Source organism: Cygnus olor, chromosome 3 (assembly GCF_009769625.2).
Source record: "Cygnus olor isolate bCygOlo1 chromosome 3, bCygOlo1.pri.v2, whole genome shotgun sequence".
NCBI lineage: Eukaryota > Metazoa > Chordata > Aves > Anseriformes > Anatidae > Cygnus > Cygnus olor.
In genome coordinates, this window is record NC_049171.1 from 47544814 (window position 1) to 47566318 (window position 21505).

The 21505-nt window shown below is 38.6% G+C and overlaps 1 protein-coding gene and 1 long non-coding RNA gene across 4 annotated transcripts in view; one reads left to right on the plus strand and one right to left on the minus strand.

The window, feature by feature from the left end:
* CRYBG1 (crystallin beta-gamma domain containing 1) overlaps positions 1–21505 on the plus strand; it is a 97380-nt gene that overhangs the window by 31026 nt on the left and 44849 nt on the right. For 2 of the 3 annotated variants that reach the window (XM_040551308.1, XM_040551309.1), the window contains exon 2: positions 3330–3459. In XM_040551308.1, coding sequence (XP_040407242.1) covers positions 3330–3459 — 130 coding nt within the window. Of the gene's footprint in view, positions 1–3329; positions 3460–18299; positions 18488–21505 lie in introns of those variants that run through there. The other variant, XM_040551310.1, reaches the window with a different exon arrangement.
* Positions 11664–20101, minus strand: LOC121067157. The gene is made up of 3 exons (XR_005818139.1): positions 19882–20101; positions 17228–17290; positions 11664–12722 (listed from the first exon to the last, which is right to left on the minus strand). It is a non-coding gene; the product is annotated as an uncharacterized LOC121067157 (long non-coding RNA).

The following is a 21505-nucleotide window of genomic DNA, read 5'->3' on the forward strand; positions in this document are numbered from 1 at the left end:
GTGGTACCCTGAGGTCAAATGGTGTCTCAGGACCTGATAGCCCATCCTCCGGCCCTTGGGCTCCAGGAGCAGGTGGCCAGGAGCAGGTGGCCAGGAGCAGGCCCATGGGGGTGAGGTTTCAGAGGGGCCTCTGGGGTGGCCCAGCCTCCAATGCTGGAGGTGAGCCAGTGGGAGCCTCCCAAACTTCTGGCACAGCCCCCTTCCACAGCAGACATGGGGGATTCTGAAAGACCTCATTAGTTCCTACCCAGGAAGTGTTTTCTCCCACAGCTTGGCTTCCTCCTTTTGGCATTTTGGTGTGCAAGATGGAGGCATGTTGTTTTCTGACATATGTACATTATGTAGCTCTTGGGGTGCAGAAGCTTGACACTGGCTGAGCAGCACCATAGCAAATGGCGGCCTCTTGGTCACCTCAGCGCTTAGCTGCGCTTTCACCTGCTTCCCATGTTGTCCTGCATTTTCCTCCTTCTTAGCCAGTCTTCAACCAAGAACCTTCCCAACCTCCTGCCCATACTGTGTCACTTGTTCCACTGCTCTGATAAAATCATAGAATCATAGAATCATTAAGGTTGGAAGAGACATTCAAGATCATCTGGTCCAACCATCACCCTACTACCAATGTCACCCACTAAACCATGTCCCTAAGCACCAAGTCCAACCTATCTTTGAACACCCCCAGGGATGGTGACGCCACCACCTCCCGGGGCAACCTGTTCCAATGCCTGACTGCTCTTTCTGAGAAGAAATGTTTCCTAATTTCCAACCTAAACCTCCCCTGGCACAACTTGAGGCCATTCCCTCCAGTCCTATCGCTAGTTATTTGTGAGAAGAGGCTGACCCCCAGCTCCCCACACCTTCCTTTCAGGTAGTTGTAGAGAGCAATAAGGTCTCCCCTGAGCAGCCTCCTCTTCTCCAGACTAAACAACCCCAGTGCCCTCAGCCGCTACTCACAGGACTTGTGTTCCAGGCCCCTCACCAGCTTTGTAGCCCTTCTCTGGACACGCTCCAGGACCTCGATGTCCTTCTTGTAGTGAGGGGCACAAAGCTGAACACAGTACTCGAGGTGTGGCCTCACCAGAGCTGAGTACAGGGGGACAATCACCTCCCTGGTCCTGCTGGCCATGACATTTGTTCATGAAGTATATACAAGCCAAAATAATAAAGGAACAGCACTTAACGCTTTCATAGTTTCTCATTTAACCTGTACTGTTTCATATGTAAAGTTTTATTCAAGAGAAGGAGAAATGGCTATGCATTAGTTTTCTAGTGTTGATGTAGTTCATGTAGTGTTACTCATTTGCTTGGCAGCAGTATTGTTGCATGGAAGCAAGCTAGGGAAAATCACTTGGTCACCAAGCGGATAGTCCTCAATGTGCTGTTGTTGCCTTGAGCACTCCTACAGAAGCTTCCGGTATACATATTTGATGAGGAAGGATGTAACAGAATCTTTCAGTATTAGATGAGCAGCTGGTTAACGTGACAATTGAATTATCTCATCTACAATTTATGTGGAACCACCCCAAAGCATCCTCCATTGGCAGAGGCTGTATAGACGACAGGCAGAAAATGAAAAACCAGATGGACAGCTTAAAGTCAGCTGTGGCTTGGAGAAGGTAACCAGCCACTGAGAGCTGTGCAGTTTCTTCCTTAAAAATAGGTAAATAAACAAAATAATGCACATGTTTATTGGGGTATGTGTTAAAATGTCAAAACATTTTTACCACAATTATGCAATAAACTGAACACCTCTCTAAATAAGCCTGAGGCTTCTCTGCTCCCTTATTTACTCTTTGAAAACAGTATGACAATCAGGTAGAAAACTAAATTTGCAACTAGAGCTGTACAAACAGCTGGACTTAGGACCTTGATGAGTCTGGAGGAAAAGCCTATGGGAAAGGGAGTTTTGATCTAACTGAAATGAAAAACACATGTATTTTATGGACAAAACAAACAAAAACATTTTGATATTTTTTTTTTCTGAAGACAATTTGCTGAGGTTATTTTATACCTAAAAATCTGTCAGTGTTTCAAACTGGGGTGAGTTCAGTGGAAGGACACAGATACAGTCAGGGTTTGCCTATAAGGTTGCACTTGCCCTATGAGGAGAGGATGGAGGATTGAGGCTCATTCAGCCTGGGGGAAGAGGCAGCTTTGGGGAGGTGAGGAGGAACCTGGAGGCCCCATGACACCTGGGAGGTCACCAAGAAGACGGAGACAGACTCTCCACAGTGGTGCATGGTGGGAGGATAAGAGACACCAGGCAAAATTTGAGAAAAGAGAGATTCAGACTGGACATAAGGGAAAGCATTTTCACTGTTGCCCGAAGAGATTGTGATGTCTCTGTTCTTGTAAACTTTCAAGACTGTTTAAAGCCCTGAGCAACCTGGCTTGATCCCATAGCTGACCGTGCTTCAGGCAGCAGGTTGAACCAGAAAGAAACCTCTTGGGGGCCCTTCCAACCTGAATTATCATATGATCCATGCAAAAATGCAGTCCGATTTTGAAATAAAAATATCAAAATACATCCATTCAAAAAGATGAATTTTAACTAACTGTTGACTCATCTAAAGGACTAAATATATAAAATGCCATTTTAAATCAAACTTTTAAATGAAACCGTATATTCAGAGAATTCTGTATTCTTGCTGCTTTGTTTTTTTCAGACGGTGAAATGCAAGACAAGTTAAAAAGATAAGTTGTCAGTGGTTGGTTTTTACTTGTTTATTTCTCACTTATGAGGAGACCAAATGAACTTTTCTACATTCTTTGCATTCCAAATTTCAAAACTGACACTGAAAAAAAAATAAGCAAAAAAAGATACTGTCATTGTGGCAGTATCTTTCCAATAAATGACCTTCTGTTTTGTCAATTCAACTGATTCTTTATTGAGACTGCTTCAAGAAGGAAGGTCAGCAGAATGTGTGATGTAATGTGGAACTATAAACCCCAAATGTTGTAATCTGCTGTGTCTGTAGAGGTGGAGTGTCATAAGATAATAGGACTAATTTTTCTGCCTTGTGGCTCTGATGTGGTTACCTTGCTGAATATTGTAATCAGTTTCATTTGGTTTTGTATCAGGAAAAAGCTGACAAGTTAGAGTTTCAGATAGCTGAAGCAGCTGGGATGAATTAATATCTAAATAAAACCAGTGAGTAGTATGGCCAAAAAAAAAAAAAAAAAAGCTATATGCTTCAGAAGTACTGGAGGTCCAAAACTACTACAACAGGAGAAAACAGCTTAGTGTGTTTTGTCAAGAAATACAATAGATACTAGCTCAGACTTTATTTCACTAGGATGTATTAATTGGACAATGTTTACTCTCCTTTCAGGTACTATGATATATCAGGCAGACGCTATACTGTACAAGAAAACCAACTACCATCAGTAATCTGTCCACATGCTTATGTTATTCCAGCGATATCAATGTCTACTGCCTCATTACCAGCAGCACTTAGAAAGGTAAGAGACTACTAAGGATCTGTTTACATAAAGCATGTGTATACATATATATATATATATAATAAAAAGGACAACTAACCTGAAAACAGAATTTAACACTAGGTATAATTGTTATCCTCCTTTGAAAGACCTATGTTTGAAGTACTGGAAATTTTTCAAATGAATATCATATACGGAAATAAGGAAGGTACATAATGACTATAGCTGGCAAGAACAGCCAACAAAGGAAATGGCTCGAGGAGATCTTCCACAAGCTTTCACAAACCATATGCCTTTTTCCTTTTGTTCATAAAATATATATAAGCCAAATAATAAAGGAACAGCACTTAACGCTTTCATAGTTTCTCACTTAACTTGTACTGTTTCCCATGTAAAGTTTTATTCCAGAGATGGAGAAATGGCTATGCATTAGTTTTCTAGTGTTGATGTAGTTCATGTAGTGTTACTCATTTGCTTGGCAGCAGTATTGTTGCATGGAAGCAAGCTAGGGAAAATGCTAATTACTTCTGTTCTAATGTGAGAACTTCATTGCAGATTGCAGACAAGGTTGTGCAATGCCATTCTTGTCTTTATTTTAATCTTAGCATGGAGAGAGAAATACATTTTTTTCCACTTTAACAAAAGTGCAGTAATTGTAAAAGCTGATTTTTTTCTTGGTTGTGGAACTAATATTCATCTGAGTATATATGATGAGAACCTAAAATATTTTGTCTTTAAAACAAATAAATGTCTTGTCTAGTCTGGTCAAGCCTGGAAATCTCATCTAATAATTTGTGTACAAAGCCTTTGGAAAAGACTCATTGGTCTTTAATTGAATAGACAAGTAATGTAAACCCCAAACATCCCTTGTGGTCTCATTCAGCATCTTGTTTCCACTGATACTGTGGAAACACGCCCGTGAACAGAGCACAGTTCTTCACAGTTATGTAACTGCAAAATGCTACCGTACTGTAAATGGGATGAAATTTCTATTACAGTAGAAGCCAGCTGAGGACTTAGCTTTCCAATAGAACAAACTTCTCTTCACAGTGTCACTGTCTTTGATGGACATGTGTATCAACTCCTTGCAAGGAATTCTCACAAAGGTCTGGTTGTCAGATAAATACAAAAAATCAAGGAAATTAATTTTCTTTTAATTAATTAATTTCCTTTTTCATAGGAATCAGGGTGGAGAACGAGAGAGAGAGAGAGAGAAAATTCAGCAGTTCTTTTGTATTGGGATAATCTGGTATTGTGTATAATAATGTAGAGTCACTGATGATGACAGATGAATTATGGGGATTGGGCTTTAATGAAACCCTGTCTTCCCTCAGCACTTCTTGTGGGAGAGTGGTAGAAAACTGCATGACACAGAGCATAAGCTGTTTGCACCAGACTCCTCTTTGTTGCTTTCCTCTCTACAGAAATCTGTTCATAAGCCTTTTCAAGGTGAATGTACTAAAAAGAGTCTTGCAGACTAATTTACACAGCCTAATTTGTATTATCCTCTGTTTTTGCCTAATTTAGGTTATTCCCTTTACCTCAGATAATTAAGACCTGACTCTAGCAATGACTTAAACAGACAAGCTCTCCTGCATTCTTTTACTAATTAAACAGTCTTCCTAAGAAACCTTGCTTATCTGTCTCTGGTGCTTGTTTACTTTTATTTTTTTTCTGAAAAAAAAATATATATATATTGCTGTTTTCCCTTTTCTTTTAGTAGTAGTGATCGCTAAATGACGAAGTTCACTTTCACCTAAATTCCCTTCCGCTCAGCCAGTTCATGCCTACTAGTCAGCAGAAGATCTAAAATAGCCACTCCCTTAATAGTTTTCTTCACCTTCTGAAGAAAAAGCTGTCCCCAGCATATTCCAAGAACTTGTTGGACTGTCTCTGTCGTGTATTTCTTTTCCAGCAGAAAAAAAATAAAATTAATTCCAAGAAGTAATTAAAGCTGTCAGGTTCTGTCCTTTTGGATGCTTCCTTTGCTTGATCAAAAAACAGTCTTCTCTCCACCCAATTAACTAGTGTATAATAAACTTCTATCATAATATACCCTGTTTTTCACCTTTCATCTTCTTCCAGAGTTGTTTAACAAATCTTCATCTTACCCATTCTAGTTCTTCCCAGCAACTTTTCTTGATATACAATGCACCTTTCTTCTTCTCTCTTTTTACTTAACTTTCATAAATAGTGGTGATAAAGCAGTAGAAACTAAAAAATGTTTAAATTCACTTGTTTGATAGTGTTGCATTGCCAAAATTGCAAGGATAAAATATTTTGTCTCACTACATCCTTTTTCAAAAAAAAAAGCTACGTCATTCTATATCAATATTGTTCTCTCATCAAATACCTTTGATGCTGATTCAGATGAATTTCTAGTTCTGTACAAAGATTTCCACCGTTTTTTCCCTTTGCAAGGCAGTCTGGAATATATCACATTGTTTTATAGTAAGCTTCTGATTTGAACAACTGAAAATAACAGCTATATAACAATCAAGAACATTTTTTAAGTGCGCTTATCAAATATGTAAATACCATATATTCATTAAATCATTGGGGGCAACTAGATCTATGAAAAATCAATAAATTATAAAAAATAAAAAATACATTTTATTTTCTTGACTCTTCCAGTCCTTTCTAATATGCAAAACATTTGTTTTAAAGAAATTAAGTTTAGCAGTTTGCCTTTTGTTATTTTGGCAAATAAAAGTTTGTTAACACTATTAAATATTTAAAAGCAAAACAGAAACAACAACAACAAAAACAGCCAAAACATTTGTAGATGTTAGTTCTTTATCTAGATTTATAAAATACAGCTTATTCCTTTCATTTATCCAAGTAATGCATTCTGTACTTGGTTATGTTCGCACAATCAAGTTTGCTCAGAGGATCTATATAGGAGGAATATTTTATGTCTTTGAGTTTGTCTGTAAATGAAGGAAAACAGCTTGATTAGATTCCTGTTTATGTTTGAATGTCTGTGCAGATCCACACTGAAGATTATTTGAGCTGTCATATTGCCTATACTACGTGAAGGAGACAGTTATGGCCATGATTTTATGACAGGTTTTTTATATATTTTTAAGGCTGTTCAAATTCATAAAGCAATGTGGCCAGTGTTCTTACTATGGATGAAGAAGCAACTTCCTGAATGTTTGTTGCATTCGGTTCTCTTCAAATAAATAATAATTCAATTTGAAGACTAAAACACAGATAAATGTGTATTTTGTAGTCATACAGTTTCAATAGGGATAAAATGGATGCCAATACAAATAGAGGAGTCCTACATGCAATATGGCAAACTCAAATGACCTTAATTATGTAGTTTACAGACAAATAGGCTTTAAGCTGATAGGTTCCCATTTAGTTGGGCTGAAATGTATTTGCTCCTGTAAAGAACAATTTTAAATTTAGATCGCCTTCTGCTGATAGTAAAATGAGTGAATGTAAATAATGTTTTATTCCTTCATTATTTGTACATTTCCTCTTCACTAGGAGCAATGATGACAAAAAATCTAGACTTTCAAATTTCTTGCAGGATATTTAGGTCTAAACAGTTTTTTTTTCTAACAGTCCCATATGTGTGCTCTAACACTGTCTCTCCTCTTACATCAAGATGTTGATTAGTTATTTTTTGAGTCCTATAACCAGGTATCTGTGTAAAGGTTTCTCAGGATTCTCCATCTAGATAAGAGTTCTCACACCTACTTGCTACCTGAACACAGCCACTGCCTTTCACACAAAGATTCAGTCCTATGACATGAATATTTAACTAAGAAAACTGGGTGGAGTACTTCTAACACCCAGGTGTGGCTATGGAAGCCCATTTTGATTCTGTGTCAAATTACTGGATTAAATGAGTTTATTCTATCACTGCCTTTGCCATATTCCTGAGACAGCAGATATAGAGATCCAAAAGTCCTCCTGCTCTTTAACTCGTCCTACAAGATGATAAGCTAGTCAAGGTCTAGGATATTTTCAGTTTGGGATTCCTCATCTACTTTTTCAATTTCATTTCTGCCTTGCTCAGAGTAATGTGAGCAATCCAGCCCAGGTCCTCATAGTGTTTCTCCTTACAGTGCTTTATTTTCTCAAGAAATAACAAAACTGCCAGTTATAAATTGTGCAAGCAAAGCATTTTATACTGCCGCTTGATAAACGTCCAGTACCAAGCAAGTGAGAAAGCAGGTGAAGAGTAAGACAACAGAATTATCAGTCTGTGGATAGGTGAGAGGAGCCTGCCCTGAGGAGAGCAAGTCTTTGCCTTAAGGTTCACCACAGTTTTCAACAGATAAGGCCTTTCAGTGGTTAACCAATCTCCTCCCAAAATTTCAGACAGAAAGAAGAAAAGGAATCCTTCTTCAGCCTGGAATCAAAAAGCTAAACAAAATCCTATAGCCAAAGTCCTACCAGTGAGTCATGCAGGGGCCGAGAGTATTTGCTTTTCTATGTTTTCTAGATGAGAACAAAAAAAATCAAGAACGCACTCAACCTACTTTGTGCAAACGCTTGGGAAAAGGGAAGGGGAAGTTACATGACATTTTAGGATTTCCTTCCTTTGAGCTAAAGGGCAGGTACAGCAAGGCAGTTACTAAGGAGGAGACTGGAAGGTGGGGGTGGGCTTGCTCTTGGTTTTGTTTTGTTCTCTTTTAAAATCTGGATAGGTCCTCAACTCTTTGGAATAAGCTATACCTTCCTAGCGGAGTAAATGTTGCAGCAGGACAAAGTTTGTTTGCATTACCAAAACAAAGGAAAAAAAAACACCATCAGGGAAAATATTCTGCTCAGTGTTGTGCTGGACGTCAGAATTCTTGCTGGAGTTTCTATCAGCTTAATTACATTTATGTCCAACTGTTGTGTCAAGTAATGTACTTTAATTGTATTTTTTTGTGTGTGTTTGTTTGTTTTCTCCTTCCTCTTCTTCAGTATAACCGTTGTGTTCTCTACCTTGTAGAACTCCTGTCATTCCTAGTGTGGGCAATATAGCAGGGGTCACTAAATCTGGGTTTCACGCCTCACTAGTACTGTGTGTTCAGTGCAGATAATTCATTGCTGCCACATGATGCTTCCAGTCACCCTCCTCCCGACGGGTGTGACTTATTTCCTTGAAATAATGGCACTTTCTACCTCCAAGGCTTAACGAGTTGAATCATATTCCTCTTTTTTCCACCCCTGTTACTAGGAAGATAGGTACAAAATCCCATGACAATCTCCACATAATATTCTTCAACAAAAAGCTGGCATTTACTTATTCCCTTTTCAAATAATCATGCTTGTACTTACTCCAGTGGGGCTACTTTTTAATCATGATGCTCCCCAATGTCATTCCGGCAGAGAAGAGAGCCTCCCATGTTTTAAATTTTAAAGCATAACTTTTAACCTCTGTAAATAACCAGATTTGTCTGTGACAGCCGCCTGCATGCAGTGGGCCTCTAAGGCACTAATTTATGGGAAACCTGGAGAAATAAATTCCTATGCTTAAGTGAACCAAAAATACAGCAATAGAGCTTTTTATAGGCTAGAGTAGATATAAGAATTTTATTTATATTTTTATATACGTAGATGGATTTATATATATTTGCATGTATGTACGACTTTATTAAAATTTGGGGGAAGTTTTCCATGAGCCATGGATTTGGGATCACCCTCCTGATGTATTTATATGAATTGAAGCGAACAGTGTACAGAGGGAATGGAAAAAGATCAAATGTGATGAAGCATGGATCACATGAGAGTTCTCTTGACAAAATTTAGAATAGCTACATTATTCATTGTCTGTGTGGCTTATAATACGGATTTTAATAGGATGTTATTGTGCTGGCTGCCCAGCACATAATTCCTTACTGTGGTCAAAAAGTCTAGGAAAACATGAGAAAGTTATAAAAGTTCATCTGAGTTGCTTTTTTTTTTTGTTTTTTTTGTTTTATCCTATCTATGTAATTTGTACCTATTCTTAGGCTTCAACCATACTGTTGTTTGGGCAAGAAAGTGATGTTAATAGGAAAAGAGCACTGAAGTCTTTGCTTTGAAATTCATGGAGGAAAAAAAAAAAAAAAAGTAATCAAATTTTCAAACCAAACCAGTTGAGTAGGGTGGAGAGATGTGGGAAGGGAAAAAGAATGCCTCATTTTGTCCTAGCCCTGCCAGCATTTCTTATATGGTTGACAAAGGATTTATACTACACTTGGCAAATATTTAATTTGCTCTGTCTGTTGTTTAAACTTTTAAAGTTTTTATAGGATGCTTAGCTCTGAGTCATGCTATGTTTTGCAATAGTTCGAGATGATTAATACTAAAATATTCTTTCAGAATGATTTAGTTGATAAATATGCAATTCATAATTAAAAAACCAACAACACAACAACCAAGAAGAAACAAAATGTAAATAGTACTGAAGTCATCATGGAAGCCAGAAAGTACAGAACTGGGACAGAATTTAAAAGGTGACCACTTAAGTCACACCGATGTCTCCCACGGACACCTGTGCTCAGAGAAGCCACTGTATCTTAAATTACTTTTCAACAGTATTTGGTGAGTAGTGTCATAAACCAGTAACCCGAAATGATCTGGTAAAGTGTTAAGATCAACAAAGGACTGCAGGGAGAGTAACTTGGAGATAGGTTCTGTCAGTAGGCTTTCCATTAAGGGAATATTTAAGAGTACGGTCTACAGATGTAATAGCAGTGTTGACTACCATGAGTATATCTGACAGAAAGGGATGCTCAGTGTCATGTAGACAAGGCAAAACTGGCCCCAGCATGTACCGACAGCCATTATGTAATACCACCTGCTAGCAAGAACCCACATGTTGTCCTCTTCTTCCTAAATAGGATGTTGGCCAGGTCTTCCTGAAGAACAGTGCTAAGTAGCTGAGGAAGACTGAACTACATTTTTGTTAATTCTTTCAGCTTAAATAACTTATGGTACTGTCTTTTAATATAAATATTTCTTAGCATTCACACTAAAAACTAGAGAAGTAGCAAAGCCCCTGTACACTTCTCATAGCGCATGGGTACCAGTGTACCTGCAGGACAGCCACCTGCAGCTGTAAGTCAACACTGGCAATGCTTCACAGGCTGGCGGAACTCAAATATCATGTCTGCAATAAAGAAAAAAAAGATAAACATTATGAATTTGTGTACATTAGGCACTTTTGCTTCTGATGATTGCACTTCATTGCTTTATCTGTGTCTGCACTTTGTCAGGGCCTAAGTAAGAGAGGGAGAGGGCACAAGAGGGATACCAGAGAGGAGAGAAAGAAAGGATGGAACCAAAAGAACGCCCAAACCAAAGTAACAGTAATTACTTGTTTGTAGATTAAATTCATAGCAGGTAGGAAAGATATCAAAACCAAAACCAAAGCAGGAGTGTTCAGAAGACACAGTAAGCTTCTACGCTTCTCTAGGACTCTACCAATGGGGTCTTAATGCAGATCTGATTTATTTTACGTCTCTGGTTAGAAGAACTACTGTGGTAATTGCATCCCCAGAAATGTAAGCCATGCATACTAGAATTTTCCTTCAAGCATGATTGATGCAAGGTATACAACAGAGTTAAGAATTACTGAGTTAAGTGTATCCATAATAATATGTGCTTTTGGTTAAGCATCATTCTGCCTAGATTTCCCAGGACACAGCAAGCATAGATAGCACTGCAGCAGAGATGCTCTGGATACAAAACTATGGTTCTTTCACAGAAAAAATGGCTAGGTGCCCTCTATTCAACTGTATTTATTAATAATGAAGGCAGAGGAATACAGCAGTCAGTTATATGTGTTCAGTCATGTGTACTGTGTAGGGAGAGACCAAAATTCTGAGAATTCCAGATATCAAAATGCTTGGACACCAGGTGCACTACAAAAATATCTGATTATTATGAATTGGCTTTGTAACACAGCACACTGAAGACTTGCTCATCCTTTTATCTTCCAAAAACTCTTGAAATTTAGAGGTAATTAGAGCACAAGAGAGGTTCTCAGCTATCTGTGACAGAAGCTCTCTGAGCATTGCTCAACACAATTACTTCTCTGCTTAATAAAATACCATTCTGCTGACTAGATGGATGGCATCATTGCAATTTCCTTGTCATTCCACTTTTTTCCATATTCCCAGCTTGTTATACCTTTTATCCTCATTTGAACCACAAATTCATTTCTTTATTAACTTTAAAAGGTTTTCATTTCGCTATTTGCAACCTGGCTTAAGACACCAGCTCTCTTATTTCCTAGAAATAACCTCTAGGTTATGTCCAGTTTTTGCAGCTGGTTGAGAGAGTCCTTGAAAACATCTTACATGCAGTTTAAAAGAAAAAAAAAACATTAACATGTATCAGACAACACACATTTATTTACTCTTGGCTGGCAACTTAAGACTGATGTCACTGAGAGCACTCTCCTTCCAAACACTTAAAACACATCTGCCTTGAAACAAGAGAATTATAAAGAAGCCATGTCCAACTTCACATTAGACTTGCATCACACATAGTCTTTGTGTTGAGCTACGCTTGGAATTTAATTTCATTTTAGTTATTACACGCTCCATGTAATGCTGTGAAGAAATTTAGGAGATGCAATGGGTGAAAATGTGTTAGAGATGGTTAGCGACTGCTTAAAAGACAGCCACACGAGCAGTCATCCTGTATGTCTGATAGTGCTGAGTTCTTCAGAACTGAAGCACTGAATAATATGCAGCCTGTCCCTAAGCAGTGAGCCATTCATGCCTTGCAAAGCAGTGAGGAGGTCTGTCGTCAGTGATCAAATATGGACCGTGCGTAATGAGCCTGGTAATGGTGACGCGGGAGCACACTCTGGGCAGTCCAGTGTTATCAGTGGGCACCGTTTATCTACCCCACCTTCGTGTATCATCATGCCAAACACCCAGCTGGGTAGCATTTCAACATCCCACTGGTGTTGCTCATGCTACCATGTAAGTCTTTCTTAGGATGACACCAGGCGCTTTTCCGCCTTCTTCCCAAAGGGCATACTCCTCCCTTTTCTCTCCCTCGGTAAGTACAGTCCTGTGAAGTTGCTGTTTGAATCACTGGGAGTTTGTCTCCGGCCTCCATGCGAGGCTATTGTGTAGTGATCCGTGTGGAGAGCTGCAGACTGCTTTGCATCATGCTTTTCTTGTACCACTTCCACACTTGTGCAATGTGTTGGAAAGGTTTTCGGGACCTTGGCAGTCAGCTGTGCTCTCTCTCAGGGTGTAACCGTATTTCCATTTTGCCAAGGTACGTGATCAGGTGGCTCAGCATATCCACAGCACACCTGTGCACCCTCAGATCTGCAAAGATTGCAACACAAAGCTTTTAGTAAGAGTTCACTCCTCCTGACCAGGCTCTTGCTCTTTTATACTCTATATAGTGTATGGGACAACTAGGAAAGTGTGTGTATGTACATAAATGATACACGTGTAATTTACTGCTCTGCAGTTCCAACTACAGTATAATAATGGGTTTGCACAGGGCAGTCACGAAAAACTTCATCTTTCTGGTTTTATTGTCCTGAGAACCGAATTACAGTGAATATGCTGGAATGCTTCTTCACTTATCCCTTTAAAACAAGCACTCAGTCTGCCATAGCTCGAGATCTGCAGTGGAAAGAGTGATCCACTTTAATAAAGAATTGCCTAATCTGTTTCAGTGAGAATTAGAGATTTAAAAATAATTCCATTCCTACAAACTAGCTTTGTTCAGATAATTTTCAAAAGCAGAGTGGGTTACATTTCAACAGATAAGTTTTGAGTTTGTTGTGGTTGCAAACAGTATCTAAAAATTTAAATAGAATATAATGTTTTACTCTACAAACGTTGCTTTTTAAAATGGGACATGACAAGGTAATTTCCTCTAAATTACACCTTATGACATGCAAGCAAAAGTACAACCTCTTTCCTTTTCCCATCTTCACCTCCTCCCATTTTTTTCTTCTCATTTTACCTATTTGATTTCTAAGGTATATTTGCTGAAAAAGAGCATTGTCTAGGAGGAATATAGGGATTGAAGAGCCTAGCTGTTGAGAAGTTTGAAAAATCTGAACAAACTACATGGTAAATGTTTAGAAACCAGTATTTAGACAAAAAGGACATCCAGATCTGTTTACTTTTTGGTATTTCTTCTTGAGAAACTTGTGATTTTTAGAAGGCTTATCAGTGGTAGTTCTGAATATGCACCTCCCCTCTTCTCCAGAGGAGTTTTGATTATTTTGCTTCTGGGAATGCTGAGGGTCTGGTTTTTTCGTTGGCATGTAGGACTTAATTTTCAACGTATAAGTTTACAGCTCCTGGAGCTGGGAAAAAAAAAAAAAAAAAAAAGGAAAGAAAGAAAAAAAAAAACTTTCCAAACATGAGAAAGGTATATACGTTTTGTGTCCTACTTTTTCTAAGCAGCTGCCCAGCGACAGAGCAGCTCACCCTGCCTGTTGCTGGCTGCTGTTCAGAAGAGACTCATCAGGCTCCTCGTGTGGCTGGCTGGGAAAGCCCGAGTTGCAGCAGAGACAGAAGCTGGAGTCACTTGCAGACAAAAAGGTTAGGTAGCTGGGGGAAGCTGCACGGTGCAGCAGAGATTTCTCTTCCCACCCCTTCCCAGCCAGCTGCCAGGAAGGCGTAGGAGGGGAGTGGTGGAGTAGGAACAGGAGAGAACACACACGCTCCTTGTTTCTGTGGACAGGAAGCACTTGCAGCCTCCCAGGTTTTCACCAGGCTGTCCCAGGTGCCTCCTGTGGCCTCAGGCACTGAGGAACAGTGGAGTGGGCTCGTGCAAAGTGGTCCTCCCAGAGCTGCTAAGGGAGCAGTGCTTTTACCAGACGCTATTTAGAAAGGTTCTCAATCAGTTTGGGCCGCACACAGTAACTCTGGTAGTTAAAACTGTATTTGCTTAACCCTCCTGCTTTTAATGGTTAACTCAAAAAGTGCCTCTTCGTAATGCCTCTTTGTTCTAAGCCACAGGCACCAATGCAGTCCCAGAGTGTGCTGGATTGGCCAGTGTCCAAACTAATATCTTTATTCAGAAATTTAAGTGTGGAATCAATAATCCTGTGTATTTCTTGACATTTCCTGGAAACGTTGGTATTTGTGACCTGCAGAGCTTAAATTAGCTTGATGCAATTCCCTATTACATTATTCTTAATCAAAAAATATACATGCACCTGATTTTTTTTTCCTCTTTTTAAGAATACCAGGTAGGAATTTGAACACTCATCCAATTATCCACTGGTAATACCAGTGAGATTCAAATGCTGCTGTAGCTACATCTCTTTAGCAGTTAACATTTAGTAGTCTGTGTGCACAGTAGGTTAATGCAGCATGTCTGTAATAACAGATCCATAATAGCAGGAAAACACGCATCTCCCTTTTTCTTCAGAAGTAATAATAAATCTGTTTTCTGGACGGGTACATATTGTTTATTTTAATGTTTTATATAATAATTACATCTGTTTGGAGCCTAATATAAACATACCTAAGAATATAAGTGCATTTCATTAAAAAGTTCTCTTAGAAGTTTCTGTTGCTTAATGGTAAATATTAAGTGATACTGATGTAATCGTGGGATTAAGAGCAAAGAGTTTGCAAGAGTATTCCACTTGATTTAATTTTTGCCCACTGCAAGGAACCAGTGGGTCCTGAGTCACTCCTATCTTCTCTGTACTGGTTTTATAAAGTTTACTGTAATTAATAATAAGGCAATTCTCTGTGACAATTATTATAATAATTAGTTTGAGGGAATTCTGGGAGCCTCAGGTGAACACTGTTATTTAGAATAAACACTAAATTATAACATTTATAACATTGTAATTCAAATGTAAAATGAGATGTCCGGCCACTTTTATAAAGTCAGGATAAGGTATTTTAGTAATAATAGTTCCCTGTAGTTAATACTCTTCATCTGTGCAAGATGAAAACTCTGTACATCAAAGAAGTTATCAAGGGATGTAAACACTTCTTACGTTTTAGAAGAGGCCTCTTTGAAGCACATGGACTATCAACCCCAGATTTTCCAAAGCACCTGCTACGTTGGGTGCCTTCATACTGGGGGGTTGACTTGAGACACAATTCAGTTGAAAGGTTCTGTTTGTTTAAAGATCCCAAATGGTACCCTGGGATAATTTGTAATGGAAGTTACGTTGCATGATTTTTATCTATTTAATGAGACTGTCTGTGGAGAAGAGAGATTCTATTAATTTCATATTTAAATACACTTTGATTAAATATTGTCATTTTTCATCCTCCTGGATCGTTTTCAGTCGTAAACATACATACAGTGACTTTTTCCTATTTCAGGACCATCACATCTACTTCCCAAAGCAAGCATGCCAAACATGCGGTTCTCTTTGTTGTTAGCTTTATGAAATTTGGGCTTGGTCAGATTAGCAGTCCAATTTGCAGTCCAATTTGTCTTTATTCTTTTGCAGTTTTACAGCCTTGCAATAACAAAGCAGCGCTTAGTAGGACAGCTTTCTGTCTCTTGCCCTGTGTGCCTCTGACAGCCTGTTTTCTACAGTGCCTGAGCTGGGGAAAAACCTTGTGATGCTAGCAAAAGGACTTTCAGTTTCCTAGGTATTGTTTCAGACCATTTCACACAGTGAAAGGAACCCCATTTTTCCAAGTTCCAAATGACATCACAAGTTATCTTTAGGTATTCAGGACTAGTGCCAGTGAAGGACTAAAACACTTGGGTGTTTTACTTAAACTACTCCTAGGCACATTTTCCCTAGACTGAATTAGAACTGCAAGGACTTAGCTTTCCTACATAGTGCAAGCAGAGAGTGAGCCAACCTAAATCCTTCATCTGTTGAGCACTCAGGGCTAGCTAACAGCAGGTTGAACATGGGAGTGCATTAGAAATGGAGCTACATGCAGAATCGCATTGAGACGCCTATGCTAGCCCAGGAGGAGCCAGCTCAGTTAGCCAGCACAGGGTGGCCACATCAGTGCAGTGTTTGGCAAAGGCTAATAATATCTGTGGCTCCTTAGGATTATTTCCTCTTTGCCCAATAATCATTTAATGTAAAAATGTATAAACTCTCCTGAGAAAGTGTTTTCAGTGTGCCTGATTTCAGAATCACACACATACACAGAATGGCCGAGGTAGGAAGAGACCTCTGGAGGCCACCTGCTCCAAGCCCCTGCTCAAGCAGGGACACCCAGAGCCGCTTGCCCAAGACCACGTCCAGTTTTGTAGGTCTCCAGGACCTTTGTAGGACTCCCTATCTGGGAATACACATAAACTTTACTCTGTGCTTAGCAAAGAAATCCAGACTGCTACTTAAAATGCCTTTTCTTTGATTAGCAAGATACAGAATGGAAAACATAGTGAGTTGTCACTTGTGCATTTTTAGCTGACCTAACTTGCGGGTTTTTGACTGACTGTAAGCTTGGTGGCACTAGTGAAAACTGCAGGGTTTTTTTTGTCATTTTTAAAAAGTAGCTGACTTTTGGTTGCCCATAGAATTTACTGATACTTTTATGAGATTCTTGTACATACCCTGAAATGTTGCAAAGCTTGTTCAAATGCCATTTACTTTCAGAACTGTGAAGCTCCTGCTGACAGCAACAATTTTACATGAAAGCAAGGGGAAGAGATCAAGAGCAGCATTTGATGGTGCTTAAGAAAGAACTGATTTCCAGACATTCATAGCTTAGTCTGTCACACAGACACACTTAGATGTGGAGCAAAAGAAACCTGTTTCCTATCTCCAGTAATTACACATAAATAGTTAATCTATAAAGAACTGGGAAGTGTTATGGTGAGCTCTCGGTCTAAATTAGACAGTTTATGTTAAACCCATACTTACCCACAAACTATTTAGAGTTAGTGACAAGATACTGTGCCTTCTCACAAAACAGGAGAAAGGGACCTACAGTGAATGCAAAAACATTTACACATCAGATTCATTATATTTCTGAACTACGTTCAGAATTAAGAAACAAAAGGAAATGGGTTGTATTTATTAGTTGTGTCTTCTGGTTCCAGAGACCAAAGAGACTTCCAAGCCACTGTCTCTTCCCCTCCAAAATGCTTTTGCCATTTGTCCTCTATTGCTTAACAGACAGGCACTTTCAAGTTCCTGTATCTTAAAATGAAACACAAATAATATAGGTTTATTTTCACTCTTTACCTCAAAAGAGGTGATGTCTTTCTGAGTCTTTAGACTGATTATCGAATGGTACAGCTCTGACCCAGCACCAAGGCTAGAAATGCTGAGAGCACCGATGTGAGGTTAACTAATATCAAGCTTTCTCACCTTCTCCTACATTCAAACACAAAGAATTACTACTACTATAATTTATGTTAATGCTATTTTTTTTTGCATATAATTTTATTTCTGGATGCCTTCCAAGTTCAGGAGAGTTTAAATGTTCTCTCAGTTCTTTAATGTTGAATAATTCCTGCTTGTACTTTTGGTGCTGCTTGTTTTCTGCTTTTTCAAATCCCTTCTTAGTTTCATTTTTTCTTGATACCCTAGAAAAATGCAAAATTAATATACCAGCTCAGGAAGGTGGAGAACCAGGGATGCCTGTATAAATCAATCTCTTGAATCTGAATAAAGGCAGAAGTGATTTTTTTTTCTTTAGCCATCTTAAACATGGATGAGAAAACTTGAATCAAGTTTGTGAGAACCAACGTGTGTGGTATATTTTTCCTGCTGTTGCATATCTACGTTCTAGTATTGCATGTTAATTAATGCATGTGAGGCTTTTGCCCAACACTAACTTCAGAGCTCTTCGCAACAGGTTCTCTGCGTCTGTTGAGGAGCTTGCTGAAGGACTTGCTGCCACCCCTCTGCAGCTCTTCTTACTATCCTCTAATTGAGTCCCTTTCATAGCTATAATTTGTCTGCCAAATGACTTATCAGTTGGAAAGACTCATTTCAGACACTACTTCCTTTTTTGCTTGTTTTTAACTGAGTGCTGCCAGAAGAAAGAAGGGGTTAAAGCGTGGGAGGATTGCTGAGAAAAAAAAAGGGTTTGGTTAATGACACACAGGACTGCATCTCACACACCATAGTTTGTTTATTCTTCTGTAAACAGCAAAAAGAATTATCATCATCATGGTAAGGCGAACGGTACTCTTCTTTTTTCCCTTAAACTCCACTAGAAATCTTTGGGTTCCTACACGATTAATTTTTTAAAATCATTAAATCAAATTGATCTCCAATATTTTTATAGAGTGTCTCTTTAAATAACAGATGCTGCTGTTGACAGAAGGGGAGGGGGTAAGGATTTTAGTGTATGGAAATAACTAGCTTTGGGGAAGAGGAGATGGGAACAGGCATGTCTTTTCTGACAAGCCTGTCTGTTTTTTTTTTTATCAAATTCCTTTTCTAAATACTGATGTAAGGATCTGTTCAATTTTTATTTGTGTTTCTTTGCCTTTGCTGAGCTTGTAGAAGTATTTCTATTTATTTGATTTTGCATGATTTGCTTCTTTCAGGCTTACTGTTTGTTGTTGTTGTTCTAAATCTCTCCTTTTGGCACCTAAGAAATAATACGGGACTTACGCTTATATTTATGCTTCCTGAGCGGAGTATTTTCTTTCAAAAAATCAGTTAAATTTGTAGGCTCGGTATTCTCATTATTCTGTATGCTGTTACAAAATGGTCAATTTTTGCGTTTGAACTAAAAATGTAGTTATACACTGAAAAAAATAAATTGGAAATAGGTCCTCTTCTCTTGAATACATGAACTGCTTTGCTAAAACATCCTTAGTGGAAAATAGGATACATAAATAGTTTGTGGGAAAATATGACTATTAGGAAAAATTCTGTTCATTTCACTTCACTCTGCTCAACAGTCTTGTATTTATAGCTCCTTGGTTATTCAGATAAGTTCCCCAATCAATTTAACTACATTCCCTTTATACAGAGCTCAGGTAAAAGTGAAACTGTTTAAAATCCAGCTATTGCTGTTTCTATGCTATATAAGCATACCAGTCAAAGAGTTGGAAGAGGGAGGGAGTAAATTCCATGCTCAGATGGACTTGTTAAATTTACAGTGCATTTCTTTCTCTGCCTCTGAGGAGGAAACTGTCAACCTGAAATCTGATACATTAAAAGAAATTCTAAAAATGTTTAGTGTGTGCGTGCCAAGCTTTTGTTACTTGGAGGAAGGCAATGTGTGGGTTAGAGGAACATAGTCTTACTTTTAAAGAAAGTAAGCTTTCTTTTGTGGCGTTGTGAAGGGTCAGCATAAACCAGGAGAAATATTTTACTGAACTGAACTAACTCAAATCTAGTTTACTGATGGTAAGGTAACTGGTTAAGAGTAGAAATCACTTAGGTTAACTTGAAATAAATTGCTTTCTTTTTTTTCCCCTCAGTAAATTAAAAAAAATCAGATCAAATGCTTTGTTATTTTTTTCCCAGGCGTTTTATATAGGAACACAAGCAAAAGCAGCAAGCTTTTATTTCTGTCTACAGCTCCCTCTCTCAGTAGTTAGGGCACTCACCTGGGAAGTGGGAGAGTGGCATGAAATCTTCTCTCTGTAGGACTGGAAGCAGGGAATTGACTGGATCTTGTGCTGCTCAGACTTTTCTCCCTTAGCTTTTATTTGTACACACTTCTTTCCAATTTTCCTCCTACTACTTTCATAGCACATTGTGGTAGCAATACTCCAGCAGAATTTTCAGCCTAACGAAGCCTGGCGCTGCAAGCATTGAATATTTGAGTCTCAGTCACTGTGCAGAATGCTAGAGCCTGAAGAGTTATAGCTTATTTATTTAAATGTTTTTGGCTAATGCACTTCTTGGGGTATCACATGACTGCTAGAAGTCAGGCTTTCTGTTTCTCATGATTGTGAGAATTATGACACTATGATTTGAAGAGATCCAAAATTCCTGGCATTCCAATACGAAATTGGAAGGCTCCTACATTGTTAGAATTGTTCAATATAGAAGGGTATCTAAAGTTTGCATGTTACTTGAAATCCAGTTATGTATGGTCTTCTAGTGAACAACAGAGGTCAAACCTACTTTTCACTAAATATTGTTTGTTGCTTTTTTTCCTTCTGAAAGTGAACATACGCTAGCAAACGCACGTTTAATTTGCAGAACTGTTCACACTAGGTATTTCCACCTATTAGCTACCACAGAATTTCTAATGACTAGTAAAAATACTTTTTTTTTTCAGTAACACATGCTCTAAGAAGTGTTTTCAGTCATACTCAATTGACTCAGATGAACTAATCTGACAAACTAACAACCAATTGATCCCTCAAGACACAGCCTGAAGTTCTGATTCAACAAATCAGTCAAAGTTGCTTATGCTTTCTATCCGTTGGAGACCAGCAAAGCACATGTTTAATTACTTTGTTAAATTAGGGGTTTGGTTGTGGCAGCTTACATTAGCTAATGAGAAAAAATAACCAACCCAAAACAGAGGAAATATTTTGATGCTAACATAAACAGGTATGAATATAAATACAAACAAGATTTACATTTCTTGGTTAAGAAGGCATTTTGCTTTCAGATTAAAACACAGCTTTAAAGATTCATGCAGTATACTTGAAACACCTTCCTGCATTCTGTCCAAGGAAAGAGTAGGCAACTCCTCTCTCTCTCTCTCTCTCTCCTTTTTTTAAAAGTTGCCACTGCCAAAGCCTTTGATCAGGGATTTCTGAAATGGCTAATTTCTCAAGGCTAAGAACGCTTAAGCTGAAACACATTGAAGAAGCCTGTTCAGCAGCGAAAGGATACTTCTTGCCCTCTGAAAATCAAGTATTTATGTGCTCTGCTCTGTCAGGTTGGGCCCTATGTTCTCGCATCTTGAGAACCCTGGTCTCTGTGCCCTCTTGCACTGGCAATACTGGCTCATCTACATTTATCTCAGTTAAAATACAAGCTCTTCAGGGCAAGTGCCTGGCCTTTTATGTGTTTTGAAAGAGCTGTATATAATTAAAGTACTTTGTATGAAGAAATTACTTCAAAACAGTTTACATAGGGCAGCTATTTCAAGATCAAGCAAAAATTTCTAGCCTCGTTCCCTGAGGAAACAAGGCTTATGTGACTGGACTGGCTGGCTGTCCCTCCTCCCTTCCATCCAACACCTTTTGAACTTGTTGGACAGTTTAAAGT